The sequence below is a fragment of the Aythya ferina genome (genome assembly GCF_964211825.1).
Source record: "Aythya ferina genome assembly, chromosome: 2".
NCBI classification, from domain to species: domain Eukaryota; kingdom Metazoa; phylum Chordata; class Aves; order Anseriformes; family Anatidae; genus Aythya; species Aythya ferina.
This window is the reverse complement of record NC_140297.1, coordinates 72,739,138-72,760,149: the sequence shown is the minus strand read 5'-3', so window position 1 is coordinate 72,760,149 and position 21,012 is coordinate 72,739,138. Positions and strand designations below refer to the sequence as shown.

At 41.3% G+C, this 21,012-nt stretch overlaps 1 protein-coding gene across 2 annotated transcripts in view; it reads left to right on the top strand.

Moving 5' to 3' along the window:
• Nucleotides 1–21,012, top strand: part of MYO10 (myosin X) — a 162,753-nt gene that overhangs the window by 113,606 nt on the left and 28,135 nt on the right. For both annotated transcript variants that reach the window (XM_084510863.1, XM_084510864.1), the window contains exons 20-22: nucleotides 16,510–16,634; nucleotides 16,763–16,877; nucleotides 20,572–20,678. In XM_084510863.1, the coding sequence (XP_084366989.1) occupies nucleotides 16,510–16,634; nucleotides 16,763–16,877; nucleotides 20,572–20,678 (347 nt within the window). The remainder of the gene's footprint in view (nucleotides 1–16,509; nucleotides 16,635–16,762; nucleotides 16,878–20,571; nucleotides 20,679–21,012) is intronic.

Sequence of the window (21,012 nt, the reverse complement as noted above, 5' to 3'; positions counted from 1 at the left end):
AAAAGAAAAGCTTCGGGTTGGAGTGTTTTTCAAGTGCAATGCTTGCTGTGTAGTTATTCTTTCTGAGCTGATACTTGTAGTAGTTAAAAGTGAGAAGAACTTGGACTGCTGCAGCAGTTGTTCTGCCAGCAGCAGAGGGTCTTACTGGTCTTACTCTGCATTTTGCACTACCTGCTGGCTTCTTTGCGTGTTTTCTGAATTCCTTTGTATGTGGTTAGGTGGCATGGACAGGCATTTGCAGAATTGCAACTGCTGATCGCAAATCTGAAGTAGTTTCTTTCTATATATACCAAGCAAAGAACTTGGCTTTTCTTCCTTCTGGTGCATTGGCACCAAGTATTTGAATTGCAAGCATTGTCATGCAAATGCGTGTGTGGAAAAAGTGTGTACTTCATCAAGCTTTTGGAGTTTTCCTTTTTTAACTGCAACAACAACAACAAAAAAGTCCTCCCGCATCTCTAGGTGGCAATTTAAATTCAAATCCTGTTTGCTGTGTTCTCATGGTAACTACTACAAGGGAATATGCAGAGTCCATGATAAATAGCCATCGTTAAAACTCCAAAAGCGTAGCTGGGGCAGAGAGTATTGTTCTTTAGCAAAAACTTCAGCATTCGTAACTCCCTTACTGAACTGTGTCTCAGGGCATTTTCTGCGTTTTATCTCTTAAGATTTAGGAATTTGTTGGCTGTGAAATATATTTACATTCTTGATGCTTATAAAGTGAGATTAGCCCTGCTGTCCTGTTAGTCAGGAATATCTACAGCAATTGCTGTAGAGCCAGCCCTCGCTAGGCTTGACTTCCTTTGAGTGCAGCAGGAATGAATTAAGCAAGTACAGCCAAAGATATCACATGAAAGACTTGAAATACCAGTGAGCTGAAGAAAGCCCTGGTCTGTGTGTGTGCATAGCTGCAACTGCTAAAGATTCAGTTTTTCACAATGGGTGAACGCTGAAGGGTGAAAAAGCCTTAAAAGGTAAGGGTCTAATTCATGCAGTTGTTTTTTGTGTGTGTGTGTTTTTTTTTTCTTCTTCTAATAATTTTAATCTTGCATGCTTGGAGCTGCAGTGGACTTGTAGAAAGAGAAAAGAAAATGACTGGTGTTTGTCAGAGCAAGCTGTATTGGAAATGTTTCTGGTCTTGAATTTTCTTTTAAAGACGTTAAATGTGTGCAGAATCAGGTTTATGAACAAATGACTAAATTACGGGTCTAATCATATTTTTGAACGCCAGGAGAACTTTCCTTCCAAGCGGTCTGCTTTACTAAATCATGCTCTGTTTGAAAGTTAAAGGAGTGATTGTTCGCAGAGCAGGAAAAAAGTCAGCAGAGCTGGAGCTGTGTGTGCAGAGGGGGGAAGATCTGAGCTGTGGCAATGGTCTGCTTTGTGGAGAAAGATTTTTTCTGTTGTTTAGCAATCCATGGCATAGATTCAGGAGAACCAGCTATGTAAAGTTTAGGAATGTAGTATCCCTGCACTTTATTATGGCATAAGGCACGGCTGTAGTTTGGCTTTGATTACATTGCAGAAAAGTGTCAGTGGGGATGAATGCATTCGGGGGTGGGAGAGTCCAGTGAGATATCTGCAGTACCCAGAGGTTTAAACTGCTCTTTTAGTTCTGGTGAAACTTGATGGGATGCATTTGAGACAGTAATTCTTTCACTGTAGAAACACAGGAAACTGAATGTGCCTGTATATACATTAGTAACATAAAGGATATTATGACAGCATTGTATTTTGTCTTTGCTCTGTGTCATTTGCCCCCTTCTGCCCCCCATGAAACAAACCCCACAGCCCAGCAAGTAGAACAGCTCTGTTCTGGGATCTTCATTTTGCTCTTGCTTTCCCACTTAAAGAGCTTGCCTCTGCGAACATTAGAATTCAGCCACAGGGTAGAAAATTAGTCTAAAATTGCTTGAGAGAACCTGTTGTGAAGGGAATGGGTTTGATCCTGTGTCATTGAAGTCTATGGGAGTTTTATTCTGGTCTCAAGACGAGCAACCCTAGATTTGCCTTGCAAATCTAGATGGAGGTGATATGATCTGATAAAGTGCATATGGGACTGGGAAAGGGAATTCTCATAACTCCTGATTGTTCTTCTCGCACTGATGTTAAGATACGTCCTTTTAAACCCCAAGTGGTAACAGTGGCGGTAGGTCAAAAAGTAGGTGGTATTTTTGTTGTGTGGAACATGAATTAAAGGTATTTGGTATTTCTTTTGCTGAAACTGCTTAGCTTCAAAAAGGGGAGCATTCATTTTGTTTCTCATTTGTTATTTGCTTATTTAAAAAAAAAAAAAAAGTACTTACGAGCTGTGTACCTTGCAATATAAATAGAAGCATAATAACATTGATATTTTTCAATACAGCTAGATTGCTGATAGGAATTATCTGGAAGTTGTAGTACTGTCCCAGCTATTCACAAATCTTTGTCAGAGGCACCCTCAGAATATAAAATTCATGTTAAGAGTGAATGGTAATGTTGAAGAGTAGACTTGGGTCAGTTCTTAAACTTTGTTTTCATATTTAACTGTACCTGTGAATGTGTGTGTGGCTTTTGTTAGTTTAATCAGAGTGTACTGCAAATAAGCAAAGACTTCATGGGAGAAAAACTCACTGTGATAAATTGACAAGGGCTAAGTACAACTGCAGTCACCTTGTAACATACTTCAAACATGAAACATTGGCTGAAATGTCATCAATGCATCTTAATTTTGTTGAAAACACTCAGAAATTGTTTTCTAGTGTTTTTAGGAAGTTGATACATCTAAGAAGCAAGGCATGTCCATTCTTAACACTGTTGTTATGTCAATGTTAGAGAAATGAGATTGCATTTTTAGTTGTATGAAGTAGAATTTAGTTGTAAAATCCATGTTGTAGGACAACAGCTGAGTCCTACCTGCATGATGGCAATTAGCCTGATCTACAGGAAGAGTTTGAGGTTGCTGTTGTTGGTCTGTCTCCCCCAAGCTCCTGATGTGTGCTCCCTGCTCCAGCAATAAGGAGCTGGACGGCAGGACTCAGCTCCCTGGAGCTTTGCTGTGGAGGTGGTAGAAAGCAGAACTCTGCAGGCTCTGTGGACAGCATTAATTTTGTTGTTTGGTCTCAAGCACAGGGTAAGTGTACACTTCAGGCATCCGGTCTGCAGAGTTCCTGTTTTTCTGCACATGAGCCAAGAAGCAGTTTGCACTGTGTAAATCATTCAGGCCACTGAGAAATTTCTAGTTTTGGCCGCCACCTTGGATTGTCTCACACACCTGTGAGCATTACACAATGTTTGGTGTAGAAAAGGCAAGTTTGTTGCCGAACTAATGCTGTGCTATATTTTCAGAGCTGACATGATGAGATCTATAATGGCATTTTCAAAACTTACTCTCTGTGGACCTGGAAATCTTAAACATTAGGTATGTAGTAACTAGGGGATTTGGGTGGTCTCAAACTTTTTATAATCAAGCAAAGATAAAGTAGATGAATTGAGAGAATATATCCACTTCCAGAAAGCCAGATAAATGCCAAACCTTTTGTGACACTGGCTTTCTCAAATGAATGGCTGCCCCAGATTCAGCATGAAAAGGACCAGTATGTCTACCTACAGTTTGTCCAGCCACACAACTTGTGCATATTTAGCCAAAAAGAGATGGTGTCCAGCCTCAGAGCCACGCTATCATTAACTAAGTAGTCTTTCAAAGGCAGAAATGGTGATGTTTGCTAAAAGTGGGCCAGCACTGAAGTTAGCATCACAGAAGTTGTTAATGTAATCAAATCGTTCACAGAGCAAACAAAATCCTGTTTAGGAAAGCTGATTCTATCTTCAGTGTCTCTTTCTGACTTAAACATGTAAGGGTTCTGTTTTGTTGTATACTTAGTGCCAGTGTATAAATTTCTCATAGAAGAAATTGCTGTTCAGCCATCCGAAATTGCTGTTCAGCCATCCAAAATTGCTGTTTCCCTGTGACCACTGGCATGCTCAACCTAGAGCATCTCAAGATCAGCCAAGTTCTTAAAGGGCATATACATCTTATTGGCTTCAGTGAGCATGTCTGAATGGTTTGCTTAAGTTATTCATGCTGCTTTGGGTGTGCTGGTCAGCACATAATAGAGTACCTGGAGCCACAATGCCTCTTGTCACACAACTTTGAAAAAAAAAAAAAAAAAAGAAGAGGAAAGCAAGGCATATGTGCAGCACTATTACAACTGTGTACCCAGACTGAAGTTGCAAGTCAGCTGTGCAAAGAAGGAAGATGCTTCACACCTGTTGCTCCAGTGAAGTGCAGTCCACAATGCTCTTCAGTCCCAGGAAAACCTAGGCTGAGTATGCCAGCAGTGAAAATGCATCTTACCAGTCATGGAGTCTCATGATTGTATTTTCCAGATTTTCTGATCATGGTGAAGAGGGATAGAGGAAAATACATTTCTGGGGGGCAGTAAGAGCCATGTTCTTATTTAAATGTGACACAGCAGATTGTAAAACCATAAGTAAGGCAGAGCTTTTTTCCACAGGATTTTTTTTTTTTAATTATTTTTTTTTTAATTTTTTTTAATTAAAAAAAAAAAAAATTGAGTCAACTAAGCATGTGCTTCGTGTAACTAAGAAAAGATGGAACTTGCCTTAGGGAAACAAAGGGCCATTGATCAGTGTCCCTGAATGTAAATTCTGCATGCTTCATGGAGATGAACAGTGAGATTCCAGTTAAATCACTGAGGTGGCAGTTGAAGGTTAAATTAATTAGGCACTGATGTCATTTTATCATCTATTATAATTCGTTCTCTACTTGAATGTGTATCTATATATTTATACAGATACTTATACTATATATAAATATCCACATATTCATATAGATACACACATGCAGTTAGATCACTTAATAGCTGTATTAATTGTTTTTTTAAAATGGCATATTGATGTTAAGGGAGAATTCTTGCCATCTATTTTGGGTAACTCTGAATCATGCAAATACTGCAAAGTCAGTTGACTCTGTAGTTAGCTCTTATTTCACAAGCTACACGGGAACTGGAACAAACAAGTACATGTAAGTTGGTGCATCTTTTTTTGTGAGAGCAATTTTTTTTGTGAGAGAAAAGTATACAGTGACTTTGTTTGCAAGCGTTAGCGTTTGCCAATATATTATCTATAGCAATGAAATCACAGTGTCCTTTTTGTTTGTTTTTGGTCTGCCAGGTGAAATTGTTAGCAGTGCTGGTAGGAAGCGTGGGTAGCTAGCTGCTGCTCTAGCCAAGCTTCTGCTGCTGATGTTGACTCATCTGTTCCTTCAGCCTGGACGCCGCAGCAGCACGGCAGGGAATATAGGGGGAAAGAGGTCCTCCACCCTTTGTTTAGATAGTATATCAAGAAATCGCTAAAGAGGTTTTTTGTTTGGCTTAAGGTGGAAATTTCAGAATTAACAGAAAAAAAAAAAAATTTGATTTTGATGTGGTACTCTCAAACATCAAAGAACTCATGTAGGAGACTTTCTAACTCTTAATTAAAGAGGGGGGATCTGTTGTCTTTCAACAAAGGAGTCCTAGGAGAACTAATGCATTGCCTTTTTCTGTGATATGCACATACAGAAGAACAAACAGCTGCCTTCATTTTCTGTTCTTCCCCTGCAAACACACACACAGATGTGTGCGCATTTCAGTTGGCCTTGGTATCTGGTGTTCTAGCTGGGTGTAGATTTGCAGAGCAAGCCCTGAATGCATAATGTAAGAATGTGTAGAGACAGAAGAGCAGCAAGAATGAAGGACCAAATCCTAAAAAAAATGCCAAAGTTAGACTGATGCTATCTGAGACGTGCTGAGATAAAAGAAGCAGGAGTAATTAATGTACTGATTATACGGGATTAAGCTGGGTCATTTATCCAGGCCATCACACAACTCTAGTCAGCCAGATAGATGTCTGTGCTGATCATGGGGATCCTCCTGACTTCCTTCTGTAAGCTTGATAGTCCTTCTGCACGCTATAACACCATATCTGAATGTAAGTATCTGAAGGATCTGAAATACACTCTTACAGGTTTTAAAACTTAAAGCAGCCCCTGGATTTCCTGGGCACCCCTAGACTGAAGGAGGTCCTTGGTAGTGATGATAGCAAGTTTTATGAGGCAGTGGAAGGGGTAACTTCGGCATGGAGAGCTGTGCAAGCCTGCAGCTCCCGCAGGCTGAGCACAGGGGTCCGGGGGGGCCGAGAAGCGCTTGTGCCTCGGGAGCGCTGGCTGCAGCAGTGCCATGACCCAGCAGTGAGAGCCGGGGGCCATGCAGTGAATGGAGCCCTGTGCCTTTGCCGGGATGGGAATAATCTGCCCTTTCAGTGCAGCCCGACCTCTGGTTTCCCAGCAACTCAAAGCTGCATGGCAGAATATTTTGCAGCGTTCCTAATTTACACATATCAGATATTGGCTGGGATTGAAACCTGGCTAATTTCCCATTATGACTTTCTGACAAAAGGCTTGATACGTGAAGAAGAAGAGAGAGGACTCCTTAGGAGATAACTCTTTTAATTCGGATCTTTTCCTCGATGCAGGAATTGCACTGGAAAGTTGACTTCCTTGCAAAAGCAGCACATCTGTGTGTTATGTTGGCTCTTTATTCTGTAGGCTTCTCTGTTGGTCTGGTGAGAGAACAAACTTTGTGTAGGAGCGAAATGCATCAGAGAAAAAGAAAACCACTTGTGACTGCATTACTGAAAAAGGGTGCGATCAAGTGCTACTTCCTAATGTTGCTTGAGTCCAGTTTTTGATTTTCAACTAGAAAGTTGCTGGCCTTCGTGGACATGCAACAAGCACATACGCTCCACATCTAATTAAAAATAACTAAAACTTGTTTATTACTTTTAAACTTTATGGTTTTCAGAGGTGTGATTCCTGATTGTTGTAAGATTTTTCCTTTTTTTAAAGGTTGGAGTTGATGATGTGAAGGATTTTTTTGTTACTTGGTGCCAAATGCGTGAAGGGTTTGTAATGACTTAATCTAAGCTAGTCCACAGTGCTGCAGCCTGTGTCTTAGAAAGTCAGCCAAACTTCCCTTGCTGGACTGTCAAATACTTGCATAAGAAATGAACCTGCTCCATGCCAAGATGAAGCTTGTGTCTGGGAAGTGCAGTTTTGGATTACAATGAGCACTGTGGGTCAGGTGCTGGGCGTCTCCTTCCTATCCTTGACACAAAGTCCGTGTTTGGGAATTCCCATATCAAAGGTTATAGAAGCCAGCACTGAGCTTTTTAAATAAATAAATTAGCATTTTTTCCAGAAACAGAGTGCTGAAAGGGGACCGCTGAGATCATTTAGTTGAACCAGCTGCATGGCAAACTGTAGGGAAAATAGCACCTGCTGGAAGAAGGAAGTCCGGCATTTTCTTGGAGGGTCTAGTGGTTTTAGAGGGTCCCACCATCAGGAGTAAGCAATTCCAGTTAACACATTTGAGGGGAGTGGGGAAAAGTCATGCCTTCTAGTTTAAATATGTCTTCTGTTGATTTTCATGCTCTTTATGTGTTTATCTGCTACACTTTAGAAACTGTTGTTGAAGGTAAACTCTTAGTTTAGCTACTTACAGATTATCATCAAGGCCTTGCAGGTTTCTCACTGATGAGCTTCTCAAGGCTCTTATTGAAGTCCCTTGCTGCTTTTCTTCAGTCTGATCTTTATTCTCACGACTCTTCTCTAAATGCTTTCCAGTTTAGCATCTTCCTTTATTGCACTTCAGATTTGGATGCAATATTTCAGTAGCAGTCACACAGCTGAGGAACACAGGATAGCCCACAAATCACTAAACTGACTTCTTAAATACCAGAGAATTTTTAGCATTCTCTTAAGAGCAATGCCCCAAAACAGAAGACTCAAGTCCTAAATGGCATTCAGGTGTGCAGTCCTAAAGGAAGAGAGTGTGCCCAGATCAAGAGGAAGTGGCAGGTTGGTGTCCTGGGACTGAAACTCAGGTCAGTGTGATTTGGATTTACTGTTCATCTGCCGCTCTCCTTGTGCTTCATGAACTGGTGTCTTTGTCCTCCTGTGAGTGCAATGTTAGCTCCTTCCACCCACGTGTAGCCAGTAAGGTCTTGTGACTGGAATTGAGGTTATTCCCAGCCGTTTCTACCTCTTTATTTCTACTTGCAATAGGGAAGAAGAGATGATATCCCTGTATCTTCTCCCTTTCTATGGAGCTGCAGCCTCCATAAGCCTCTGTAAGCCTCCAAAAGGCTTGCTTCATTTTGTGTCACCCTGGGAAAGCAAGGAGAATTGCAACAGTGGTGACAAAAGTCATCTGCAGTACTATTTCAGGATGCTTAACACACTACCACTGCTGAAGTAATACTGTTAGCATTTTAGTGAGAACTAGCTATTTGGAGGGTTTCACAGACTAAAGTGTGAGATTACTTGTAGTAATGCTACAGTAGACATAAAAAAGTAGACAGGATTAGGTTCTTACAGTGATAGTAACAAGAAATGGTTTTACACCTATGTCAGGCTTCAGCCATGTAAGATGAAATTAATCTTAGTAACAGGTTCTCAAGTATTTTTGTCCTAATTTTCTACCCCCAATAAACCTTTGGATCTTTCAAGAATAAAAGCATGATACTAAACACCATTATCTGTGCCACGCAGGCAAGAAAAAAATCCCATTATAATAACCATCTTAAAATGGGATTTACTGCTTTTAGATACAGAAATGGACTTATGGCCAGCCTGCCGATAAATTGTCAAATTAAAAAAAAAAAAAAAAAAAAAAAAAAAAGTCGAAAAGTCTGCTGTAAACGACTAAAAGTATGGTGAAAAAAAAATGAAAACACAACATGGCATGGGTGGAGTCCTGGTCTGTGTAAGTTATCTAGAGTCACTGCTGACCTGGAGGGTCAGGATTTCACCATGTGCAGTTGGTTTGTGTGCAGGCTCAGCAGACATGGAGCAGTGTATGTATGGCACAGGCATGTGGCATTGTTCTCTTGACCATTGTAATGAACAATGGTGATACTGGTGTTGGCTGTCCTGACACAGGGTTGGTAAGGGAGGACAGCTGTCCTTGCAATTAGTACCTCACAGTGTGTTTCTTCATGGTACGTCTGTAGCTATCAGGCAGCCTGATCGATCTGATTGATTCTCATCAGGAGAGGCCTGCTGACCGATCACAATGTGGGGAGAATGAGGCCAGATCAGGGTTTAGTCTGCACGGGTTGGAGGTTTTAATTAGGAGGACCTCAGATGAAACGGCAATGGATTACTCACAGGTGGAGAAGGAGGGTCCATAAAAAGTTCCAGCTGGGGTCTCTGCTGTGAGTTGCACCTTCTGGTGCTGCCCTGGGGCCCTGCCAGAGCTGCTCCAAATCTTAAATCCCACTTTTTCCAAATGCTCTTAATTGTCTGTCTCACATGGATGGTTCTGCAGCCACTGTTTGGGGACAAATGGCTGTGAGACCTGCTGTGCATTTCAATGGACTCGCTAAATAATGTATTCAAGTAGCAAAGGCTCACTTCAGCAAAAAACTTAGCCTGAGCAGAGAAGGCTCTAAACATACTCAGTTAATTTAGGCTTAAATACTGCAGATTTCTGTGCCTTTAACAATCTGTTCCTGTTCCATGAAGTTTTAATTAGTGTGTAAGAAATTATACACTGTCATTTTGAGGAGGTTGCATTCCTCTAGGTTTTTAAATCACCACTAGTGAGAGAAGTAGACAAATCCTGTCTTCAGATACCTTTAGAAAGGAAGGTTCACAAAGAGGCTGTTGTGTTTTCTCAGGGTAGCATTTAGTTCATGCGAAACACCCAAAAATAAAATTTATCTGAAATGCAAGACTACAGGGACACCGACTAGCAAACACATTTAAATAGCTCCAGGATTGTTAGTTTGACTGTTGTCGATGAAAGTAAAAAATCACAGCAAGCCAGTCAGAATCATTTCAGCATCCTTCCCCCAGTTATGAAGCTAGTTCGAATTCTTATCTTTGCTACAGACAAGCAAGACCTGAAATGTGACATCTTTGTCAATGGACCTAGCTCAGTCGTGTTCCTGACCCAGTTGAAATCGTTAAACTTCAGTGCAAAGGGTCAATGTGGAAATACCAACTGCTGCATAGCTCTTAAATGGCTGCTTTCTTTAAAATATCCTTGAGATGTCCTTACTTGTTAAGTAAGCTGAATGACAGGCAGAGGATAAATACAAAACCATTTTTACATTAATTTATTAAGTTTCCTCCTTTGACTGTTTTGGTACAATGGAAGAACTCTAAAATTACCATGTTCTTTCTATGCAATATTATTTTTAACACTGGCATCTCTAACCTGCTGCATGAGTGTGACAAAATTCTGAAGTTTGTCACTTACCTGAGCTGTTTAGGGTTGGGAGATAAATCATGCGGGTCAGATGCGGTATTTGGAATTGCGGAGAAGATCAGTTAATCGTGTAAACGCTTGCTGCTGGTAAATGTAGTGCTTTCATGTTCAGACCTGTAGAGATTATATAAATGAGACAGCATATCATTATTGAGTTAGCAGTGAAATCTGACCTGGCGCTTGCCAGAGATTTTTTTTGAGGCATAAGTGTTGATTTAATATATGTATGCTCTTTTTTTTCTGTCAAGTTACCACCAGCAGTGTTAGTACTTTTTAAAGGATTTTTTTTTTTTTTTGGGGGGGGGGTGGGGGGTGGGGGGGGAGGGAAGGGGGTTGTGTGGAAACCCAAGAGAATTTGGACATGCAAAAATGCAAAATACTGTTATTTTATGTTTATTCAAACAGTGCTTGACTTTCTGCTGCCATAAAGTGGAAATATGAAATAAACCTTTTAGCTGTGACATATTCTTTGTTTTTATCCTGCTGTACTCTCATGGTATTTGTCTGTGTAGACATATACATACTCTGGGATAATGAGGAAACATCTTCAAAAACAAAGCCAGCATCAAACTTGCTGCTTTTTTTGACCCAAATCTCTTCTAGCTACATTTCGTTGCATACTTGACAAGACCATAGAGGGTTTATTTTCTTAATCTTTCTCTGCATGGTCTTAGATATGTGGAATCGATGCTTTGCTTCTTTGGAGAGGACATGCAGATTTTCGTGCTCTTTCTGCTCTAAGTGTAGCAGTTCTGGGGTTGAAACCCTAGTGAAGGAGCAGACACTATCAGAGTTGGCGGTGCAAGGACTGAACAGTGGGTGGCTGGAGGAACAGGGGTAGAGAGGTAAGATGGTTTGTTCATGGTAGGACAGTGACCAATGTGGACGGCACTGCAGTTCAGGGCCCTTGAATGACAGCAAGAGTGCCCTAGACCCTGCCCATATCCTATCTTTGCAATGTATTCTCCTATTGAGACTGCAGCCATTTCCTTTTCACTTCTTTCAGTTTGTTGGACTGAATCCTTGGCATGAGTAGAGGCTGCCAAGTAGTGTGCGTGGATAAGAATCACTGAGTGTCACGTGGTTTAATAAAGACAACCAACGGGAATGCAGAGATTTTCCTATCAGTTCAGCTAGACTAGGTATTACAAGTTATTTTATTCACGTTTCAAATCTGTCTAGGAGAAAAGCCTGGCATTAGTTTTGACTCAAGGAGTTGCTGATGGAGATCAGTGGCCCATGGGGAAACTGTTTCAGAAAGATCTGGTTTAGTAAGTCCCCTGTGCAAGCAGGGGTTATTTTATTTCGGGGCGGGGGGGGGGGAAAGATACCAGTGCACCTTGGGATGCAAAAACCCACTACAAGGCAGGGGAAGACTGACCTCTTTTTAATTCATGCTACTTTTTTCCAGAGTTAAATTGCCAAGACTTTGTTCTAGGAGTGAAGAAGAATAGATTTAAAGAACTATGACAGTGAGAAAAGTTACCATTTTTTAAACAAAAAGTTACTTTTTCATATCCTTGTGTCTGTTGTTCATCTTTTCCATCTCTGTACATATCATCCTACTCAAATTGTCACAGCACGATCTATAAGCAAGGCACTGGTATTTTTTTTTCCCTCCTCATCTCTCTGTGAAGTTCCTCCTGCCTAAATAAAATCTGTGAGACTGTATGTAATCTGTCATTATTGTGGCTGTGCTTTTCTGAGGCAGCTAGTAGTTCTGGGATGAAAAAGGATGTCTGACTGGTGAAAGTCAATTATCCTCATTGTCTGAATGGAGCAAATGATCTGCAGAACAACAACACAAAAGTTTTGTGTGTGTGGTATTTGCTTGGGGCCTCCATTGTGGTGCTGTCCAGGGAAGAGGGATGTTGTTCTTCCCAACCTCAGTCAGACTGTAATCTAAGGAACGATTTTATAGTGAAAATTATGCGTAGGTGTTAGATGTCTATCCTAATGGCTTCTTTTAATTGTGATTTTAGGCAGAAGCTTTGCCCTTTAGGAGGCTCACAGCATATCAGAGCAATCATTTAGCAGTTTAAGGAGCCACAGTCTTGCCAGCACAGACTCCAGGTCACATTAAAGCCTTGGCATTAGTGCTGTCTGGCCCAAACTCAGGGGAAACTTTTGAATTCTGGAAATGATGCATTACAAGTTGTACTGTGAAAGAGTGCACTGAAAAAAAAAAAAAAGAAGGAAAAAAAAAAAAAAAAAGAAAAACCCCAAACACCTTTATCAAGTAGAATAGTCCTGACTTGTAGCTATCAAAGTGTAAGAAATTCCACGTAGATGTTGCTCAGTACCTGAATGTGGCTGTGACCCATGTGAGTCCAGAGCCTTTGTCTGGCAATTTTGTGCGTTGGAGGGGTTTTGGAGGGGTTTAGTAGTAAAAGTGAAATGTTTGTGTTCCTCCCATGGGCAGGGACACCTCCCACCAGACATGGCCTTGAATATTTCCAGGGATGGGACATCTGCAGCTTCTCTGGGCAACCTTTTGTAGTGCCTTACCACCTCTGAGTGAAGAATATCCTCCTAAATTCTTTCTAATATCCAATCTAAACATACCCTTTTTCAGTTCAAAACCATTAATTATTCCTTGCTGCTACGCTCCCTGACAAAGAGTCCCTCCCCAGCTGTCCTGCAGGCCCCCTTTAGGTACTGAAAGGCTACTGTAATGTCTCCCCAAAGATAGGTGAAATATCCTTTGCATGGATATTTTATGCTGTTCTACACTTATCACTGCTGTGGCTGTTGAGCGTAGTTCAAGTGGAGGTGGTCATTGTTCTCCATCTTAGAAGTTGTCTGCAGTGGCATGTGTATAGTCCTTGTGCCCTGCTTCAGTAAATGCTTCTGCAATTGATTCGTAAGTGCGAGGAGCCCTGCTGACTGGAAGTTGTGCTTAAGGTTATCCCTGCCTGTAAGCATTTATGTGACTGAGGCTGAAACCCCCTGTGTCTACAATGGAAAACTACCCGATGTGAAATGTATCACCAAGTCATAAGGTGCTGAATGCTGAGATATGGTGCACAGGACTGCATTTCTTATTTCTTCTGGTTGTTTTCATAAGACATGGGAAACCATGGATGCATTTAATCGTTTTGGGTTTTGGCTCCCTCCCTGCCTGGCTGCAGCTCTCCTTGTTGCTCAGGTCTGAAGAGTTTCTGGGATGGCCCAGTTAAAAAACCCCCAGGTGATGGGAGCTCTGTGCCTTCTGGTTCTTCATATTGAGAAGGGTAGGATAGAGTCCATCAAATCTCTTACCACTGCCCCCAGGGTTACTCAGAGCAGCCAGATTTGTTACTGGTGTAATTCCAGTGATAAACCAGGGTAGGATTTGACCCTCCAATTTAACAGTCTCATGTGTCTTGGAGTAATTAAAAATAGTTAGTAATGGAAAGTGAAGGAAATTCACTGATGTAAAAAAATTGCACTGGTCTTTGTGTTGCTTTGCTGATACCACATTAACATCTCTTGAAGTTTGTTGAGTTTTGGCTTAAAAATCCAAGCTTCTGAAGTTGGGTGACACTGACAATCTCAGCTGTTGGTGACAAAACAAGGCTGTTTCTAACTTCTGTAGTTGCAGGAAAAAAAAGTCTTGAAAATGTTTCTTCCCTTGTGAATCAAAACATGGATGGAAATGAAAAGGTTTTTTATTCTTAAAAAAAAAAAAAAAAGTAATGAGTAATGATCATTCAAACCAGCCTTGTGGCTGACTTCTGACTTGTTAAGTGCCTGGGGCTGGTGTTAAAAGGATTAGGTAGTTGAGCAGCCAGCTGGCTCTGAGCAGGAGGCCCTCCTTCAGGGAGGGAGAGATGTCCATCTGTCCATCCACAGTGTCGCTGCCGGGCTTTACTGTATCCGCTCCCATTCTCACATCTGAACATGCTGTCCTGACCACAAGTCTGGCGGGAAATGCTGCACTTTAAGCCAACATGTGTAGGGGTAGAAGGACCTCATCATGGCCTACAACTTCCTCACGAGGGGGAGTGGAGGGGCAGGAGTCAATCTGTTCTCTTTAGTGACCAGTGATAGGACCTGAGGGAATGGTGTCAAGCTGTGACAGGGGAGGTTCAGGCTGGATATCAGGAAGAGGCTCTTCACCGACAGGGTGGTTACGCACTCGAATGGGCTCCCCAGGGAAGCAGTCACTGCACCAAGCCTGTCAGAGTTTAGGAAGTGTTTGCACTGTGCACTTACATGTAGTCATGTGGTATAAACTTTTGGGTAGAGCTGTGCGGTGCCAGGAGTTGGACTCGATGATCCTTGGGGGTCCCTTCCAACTCGGGATATTCTATGGTTCTGTGACAGAACCCTGAACCCAACAGCAGCCACTGTGGTGCAGTGGATGCAGCTCCTGAGCCTCTCTGGGATGCCATGTGCCTGTCTCAGTGGGCAGCAGCAGCTGTTGGTGGCTGAATTTCTCTATAGTCCCCATCCACCTGCTGAGGCCAGATCAGGTCCTGCAGCCACTCAGCACTGATAACCCCAACCAGGGCAGGGCTCACCACTGGGACCAGCCACTTGAAGGAAAAAAAAAATAAATAAATAAAGCAAAACACAAATTGTTTTCATTTTTAGTTTGGTGCTATTGACTGTGGGGGAGGGGTCAGGCTGTAGTATTTTTCCATATGAATTTCAGTCCCTGAATCAAATGAAGGGGTCAAAAAATTTTGGGGTGGGTGGAATGGTGAGGGCTGAGGAAGTGTTCGCCCTCGTGGCTCTGTGGCAGCTCTGTGCAGAAGGGCTGCTGCACATACAGAGAAGTCGCCTCTTGCTGCTCCAGAGAAGAAACTAATGAAAGGAAGAATTGTAATTTATTTTAGACATTCTGCCTTTTAAAGGAGAGGTTTAGAAGCTAACGTATCAATATTTTTTGAAGCTAGCAAATGAGTTATCATCACTAGCACAGAGTATTTTGTTTTATTCATTAACAGATGAAAAAAGTGTAGACAGCTGTTTTTAATTAACTTTTGAGTCTGTTCTTTCATGAAATTACTTCTGATAAGTTCAAATTTGGGGGAGTCATTTATTTGCCAAATTGAACAAGAAGCACGATTAAAGCAACTTTATAAATGACAGGAGAGTCCTCTGAGTTACGGTTGCTCGGGGCTTGGTCTTGCTCTCATTTCTGTCAGCTGAAGAACTTAGGCTGAGTGTGAGCTACTTCAGTTTTTATATAAACCAGTAAGTATAGCTATGAGATCCTGCCTTCCAGACTTTCACTTGCAAAATACCAAAGGCTGCACTCTAATTCTGCAAATGACTGCGGTAGGGTAAACTGGTGTGTTTAAGTGGACTTCCAGCTGGTGAATTAGAGAGTGTATTTACATGTGGTGTTATTTCAGTGCCAGGACTGTCAGCATTTTGCTGGGTGGTGATTAGCACTGCCCTGTGTAGCTTTGTTTGGCATTGGCTGACACTGGCTTACCTCAAGACCTAGTAGAAGCACAGGTGACTTGGAGGCTTCAGAGATGAAACGGGAGGACTCCTAGGAGCAGAAACACAACTGACCAGTACTCACAGGTTTTCATGATGGGGTGGCTAGGTTTATATATTTTCTAAATGAAAAAAATGATTCTAAATGGCATGCAAACTAACAGAAACTTGGAGAAGTTTTTTTTTTATATTTACAGATGAAAACATCTCTGATGTTCAGAATAGAAACTCCTTGACATACAACATGTTTAAGACTTGAGATGTTACTGTCAACAGTAGATGAAGTGTCACTACATTAAAAACTAAATCTTTTCTGATTTTGTTTTGCTTTTTTTTCCTAAAACTATCACAGCACTATAATAGTGTATCTTCAATATTTGGAATTGTCTATAGGGACTGTAAGTTCAGTTGCTAAAGAAACAAAATAATTGAGCTTTGCACTGTCAGCTGGTCTGTGGTTTTTACCGTCATTTTGTCCTGCATTGTATTGGTTAGTTTCATATGAGAAATGGAAAGAGATGGCTGATTGGATTATAGGGATGTAAATGTTTTATCTTTGGAAATTATATTATGAATTTACCCTTTTATTTTCAGATATATTTTCATATGTTCTGAGCCGTTACTGTGCTTAAGACATTGTGTAGCCAGTTTTTAGCCTTTGTACGTGTTACATTCATATATTTTTCCCTGCGTTTATTTCCCCTGACATCTCTAACTATTGCTATTAAAATCCTTATTTTGAACTTGCTTGTTTTAGATGCCAGACCAGTTTGATCAGACTGTGGTGCTTAACCAGCTGCGTTATTCTGGAATGCTGGAGACCGTCAGGATTCGGAGGGCTGGCTTCCCAGTCCGAAGGCCCTTTCAAGACTTTTATAAAAGGTAAACACAATGACTTGTGCACTTCAAATGTGAGTCATGATGGAGAATAAAGTGAAAATCTAATATTAGAAAATGTAAAAATAGAACTTTTCTCTTAAATAAAGTAATAAATACTTTTTGATTGCCAGGTATAAAGTCCTCATGAGAAACTTAACTCTGCCTGAAGATTTAAATGAGAAATGTGCTGTCCTACTTCGTCTGTATGACAACACAAGTACTGAATGGCAGCTTGGAAAAAATAAGGTAAAGTAATCTGACTGCTGCAGTGGCTTCTGCTTTTACAAAGTTGAGGGGATGGGATTTAGACTGCACAGCTACAGAGGTGTATTTGTAATGTTAATTACCTTTGGGCTTAGAGGAAGCTGAGCATGTCTGTTGATGCTCTTGAAACCCCTATAGTAACAACTCAGAGTTGTGCTAGGGAATTTGCTGTCTGAAGCACTTAAACGGACTGCTGATTTCACTGATGGAGGAAGAGTCCACTTGGATTTTACACCAATGCTCAAGAGCATGAGCACTGGGGAGGATCAGGGCAGAAAACGTGGTTGCTGGACTTAGTCATTTGCAGAAGTACCCACCCTGTGAGGCAGTACTCTGTTCTGCAAGGCAGTTCTCTGTTCATTCCAGTAGATCCACCGGCCTGGCACCTGCTCAGTTGGGGAAATCACAAAGAGAAATTAATTATAGCCAGCGTTGGTGTGGCAGAGTTGAGCTCTACATGCATTTGCCATCCCAGTCTAAGAGTGTTTTTCAGAGGTACATGAGACCTCAATATGTGCCCTTCCAGACAACCTGAACTTTGCACCATTTTTTTTCTTCCAAAAGAATTTCAAATGGTGTTTATTAAAAGAGTGGAATTTTACTTTGAGTAAAAAAAACAGTGCAGGCACTTCTGCACGCTCATTTTGCAAGCTTGATCTTGGATAACAGCTATGTGCAGAACTTTCATCTGTCTTGCAAATTAGTACTCTTGGACTTAACAAATGATGTAAAAGTATTGCATGTTCAGGAGAAGGTTCCCCACTGCAAGATCTAAGATTTCCTAAATACTAAGATTGCATCGTGCAAATGACTACAGAGTAGATTACAAATCTCAGGTCATCACTGCCAAGGATCCTCCCTGCCAGGCCTCTGCAGATCGCGTGCTTTCTTTTTCTCTGAGTAACTCCTATCAGGTTTCCAAGGACTTCCATAGCTGAGAGAAAGGATACAGATCAATAAATAAAGTTAGCTGAATTATATATTACTCCTGCAGTTTTCCTGTCAATTGTTAAATGCAATTGTGAAAAAGTTTTCTCATTACCATGAAATAGAAAAAACATTTTACGAAATTCAAATGATTTCTGTGTGAAGTGCCATTTCTCCTCATACTCTTCTCCCCAGAACTGCATAGCTTTGAAGGGTTTCTTGTGTTCCTTTTCACACCGAAGGTGTCTCAGAGATGATATTGGAAAATTTGATTAAATCATTTTAAAGTTAAAACAGAAATGAGACATCAAATCTGAGCTATTCTGATTGCAACTGAAGTCATTTTTCATGCCATTTTTGTAGACCATGGCTTGCAAATAATACAGGGATGATGATCAGACACAGAGCTAGGTGTTGGTTCCCCTTATTCTTTCACATGTAGTATACTAGTAGTTTTTATTCACAGACCCTGGACACAGCTTAACGTCTTAGCAAAATAACATTTATAAGAACCTCAAATTGTTTTCACCAATTGCTCAGCAGGAACCAGGGCTCTGTTGTAACCTCCCTTAGTGGGGCCTGGGATAATTGCCCCCAAGAGCTGCATGTGCATTTTTAAGAGTCTTCATAAATAGCTTATTGTAGAAGAGAACAAGGGGGCATTGGTTTCAGACTCAGTATAGTATGGGGCACTATGTTATTTAAAAGGAGTAGTAACAACATTGCAATGATTCAGCTCCAGTGTGAAATTTTCTTGTTTTTTACATCTCAAGCTGCAGTGCACCTGCTCAGGAAAATGCATTAGCCTGTGCATAATATGTGCTTAATGTCTATTTTGGTTCAGGAAGTAGGTGAATGCCTTTCTGAATTTGAATTTCAGTACATTTTTAAAGGCAGTGCGTGCAAAGCAAAGGAAAGATTGCCCACTGAGTAAAAGAAAAGGCTTTTTATGTCACAGCCTATTTAATATATGAGCAAAAACCTTATATATAAAGAGCTGCCCAGCGCAGCTCAGATAGTGGAACTTTGGGACTTTCTATGGGACTTGTTACATTCTTAGTGTTGGTTAATTTATGGCAAAATCTAACAGCATTCAAAACTCAGAACTGTGCTTTTCATCAGTATTTCTGCTGCTTTTGCATCAATGATGGGCTTTTGTCTCCCTAAACTACCTTTTTCCCACTTGAACACCCAAAAAGCTCATACTTTTATTTTTTTTTTTTCTTCCAAGAAAGAAGAAAAACATTTCAAGGAAGTAGTCCTGCTTTTAGCTCTCTTGTAGTAGCAGAGTCCATGCAATTTCCTTGTCGCCATGTTGATGTGTAGCTTGGCTCTGATCCTAAGTAACCAAAGTATCACTGAGCAAAGTATCCCAGCTACTCACATCTTACCCCACAAAATGCCAGGCTGTTGCCACTATCGGTGATACCAGAAGATTTATCCTTCATCACGTAAAAGCTGACAAGACCTAGGAGAAGTACTGGCAGCAGTTAGCTCACCACTTGTTGAGTGTACAGTAAAGGGCAGACATCAAGGTGTATGGAAGAAGTAACCGCATGCCCAATGCCTCTGCTTTGCTGGAGAAGCAGTTCATTTCATTTAAGGCAAAATTAGCTGGATTAGCTAAATACATTTCAATGATGTATGTTAACACTGCCTCTAAGAGCCCATGCCATAGAGACAAACTTTCCTTCATCCTTTCTAGCCTCTGCTCACAGTTACCTGTGCATTAGCCCTGAGCAGTCCAGGTGAATGATTCGGGTTTCTCAGCCTTGCCAGAGAGAGGATGGCTTGTGGAATGGACAGGTGGTACCCTGTAGGAGAGCTTAGCAGAATTTCTTCCCAGATCTATGTGCACAGATAGTCTATCATCACACTTAACTGAGGAATCCATGCCTCCGTACACTTCCAGCTCTTGCCCGGGCTTTAGTTAGAGAAGAGGTGGTGTATCTGCTGGAGGAACTGCAGTGATCCTGTGCTGGGGATGGGCTGGTGTTTCCTGAGCTGCTTATGAAGCTCAGCTGAGAGCTTGGGGAGCTGTCTGTCTGCAGGATGCTGGATGGCTGTGATGGATATCTGGCCCCAGCGGATACCCATCGCAGCATGTCTCCACACGTAAAGGACAAGAACAGGCAGTTGAGTCAACCTGAATATGGAACCACACTCACTTCAGTGTACTTCTGCAGGTTTATACCGCTAACACTTGAAGGAACGAGGATTATAAGAGGTTATGGAAGCTCAATGTTACAGTAAAACAGCTGAATTTCTAGGGAAAGTATTTCTGCCCCACAAACAAACTGTTCTGTGTGGCCCTGCTAGAGCAGGGGCATTGGAGCTGGTGACCTCCAGAGATCCCTTCCTACCTCAGCCATTCTGTGGTACTGCAAAATCAAGAAGTTCACACTAAGTCGTACAACTTTTTGCCCATGTTACTCTTTGGTGGGAAAGCCCATCAATGAATCCAGTAATTAGATTGTTTTTGGAAAATCCCTGCTCCTAATTAAAATGCCTGTTACGGTGCTCAGGCCTTTCCTACTGAAATCCATAGTCAGAGGATCATCTGCAGGTATTTTAAGAGAAATATGTTTTGTTTTGTTTTTCTTTTTCTTTTGTTTTCTATTAAGGAAATGTATTGTTTGACTCCAAATACAAAGCTCAGGCCTGCTGCTCAGAATAATGCTGGCAGCACCCTGGCTGTCCTCTAAATGTGAAATTATCAGCAAGTTAAGCCAGAAGTTTTCTTTTGTAGGTTTTTCTCCGTGAGTCCTTGGAACACAAGTTAGAGAAACAAAGAGAGGTGGAAGTCACCAAGGCAGCGATGATTATCCGAGCACACATCTTGGGTTACACAGCCCGGTAAGTGACTTGATGAGAATATCAATAATTGAACCTTGGTATGAATGGGGGAGGAAGTAGGTAAATAAATACCTTGGGTACAATTCTTAACCTTTTACAGAGACCTGGCATCCAAATCCTGTAAGTGGCTTTTGAAAACACCATCTGGTATCTTTACCAGACCCGTGAATAAAACAAAAAGGTGTTTGAGTCATCTTGATGTAATGAATAGGACAGAATGGAAGGTTGGAGGTCAGCCATCCATGTAATGGCATTGTGGTATGAGATACATAGTAGGAAATCTAGCAGGATGGTACCTAATGGGGCTGCCCCAAATTAAATTACCAGATGAGAT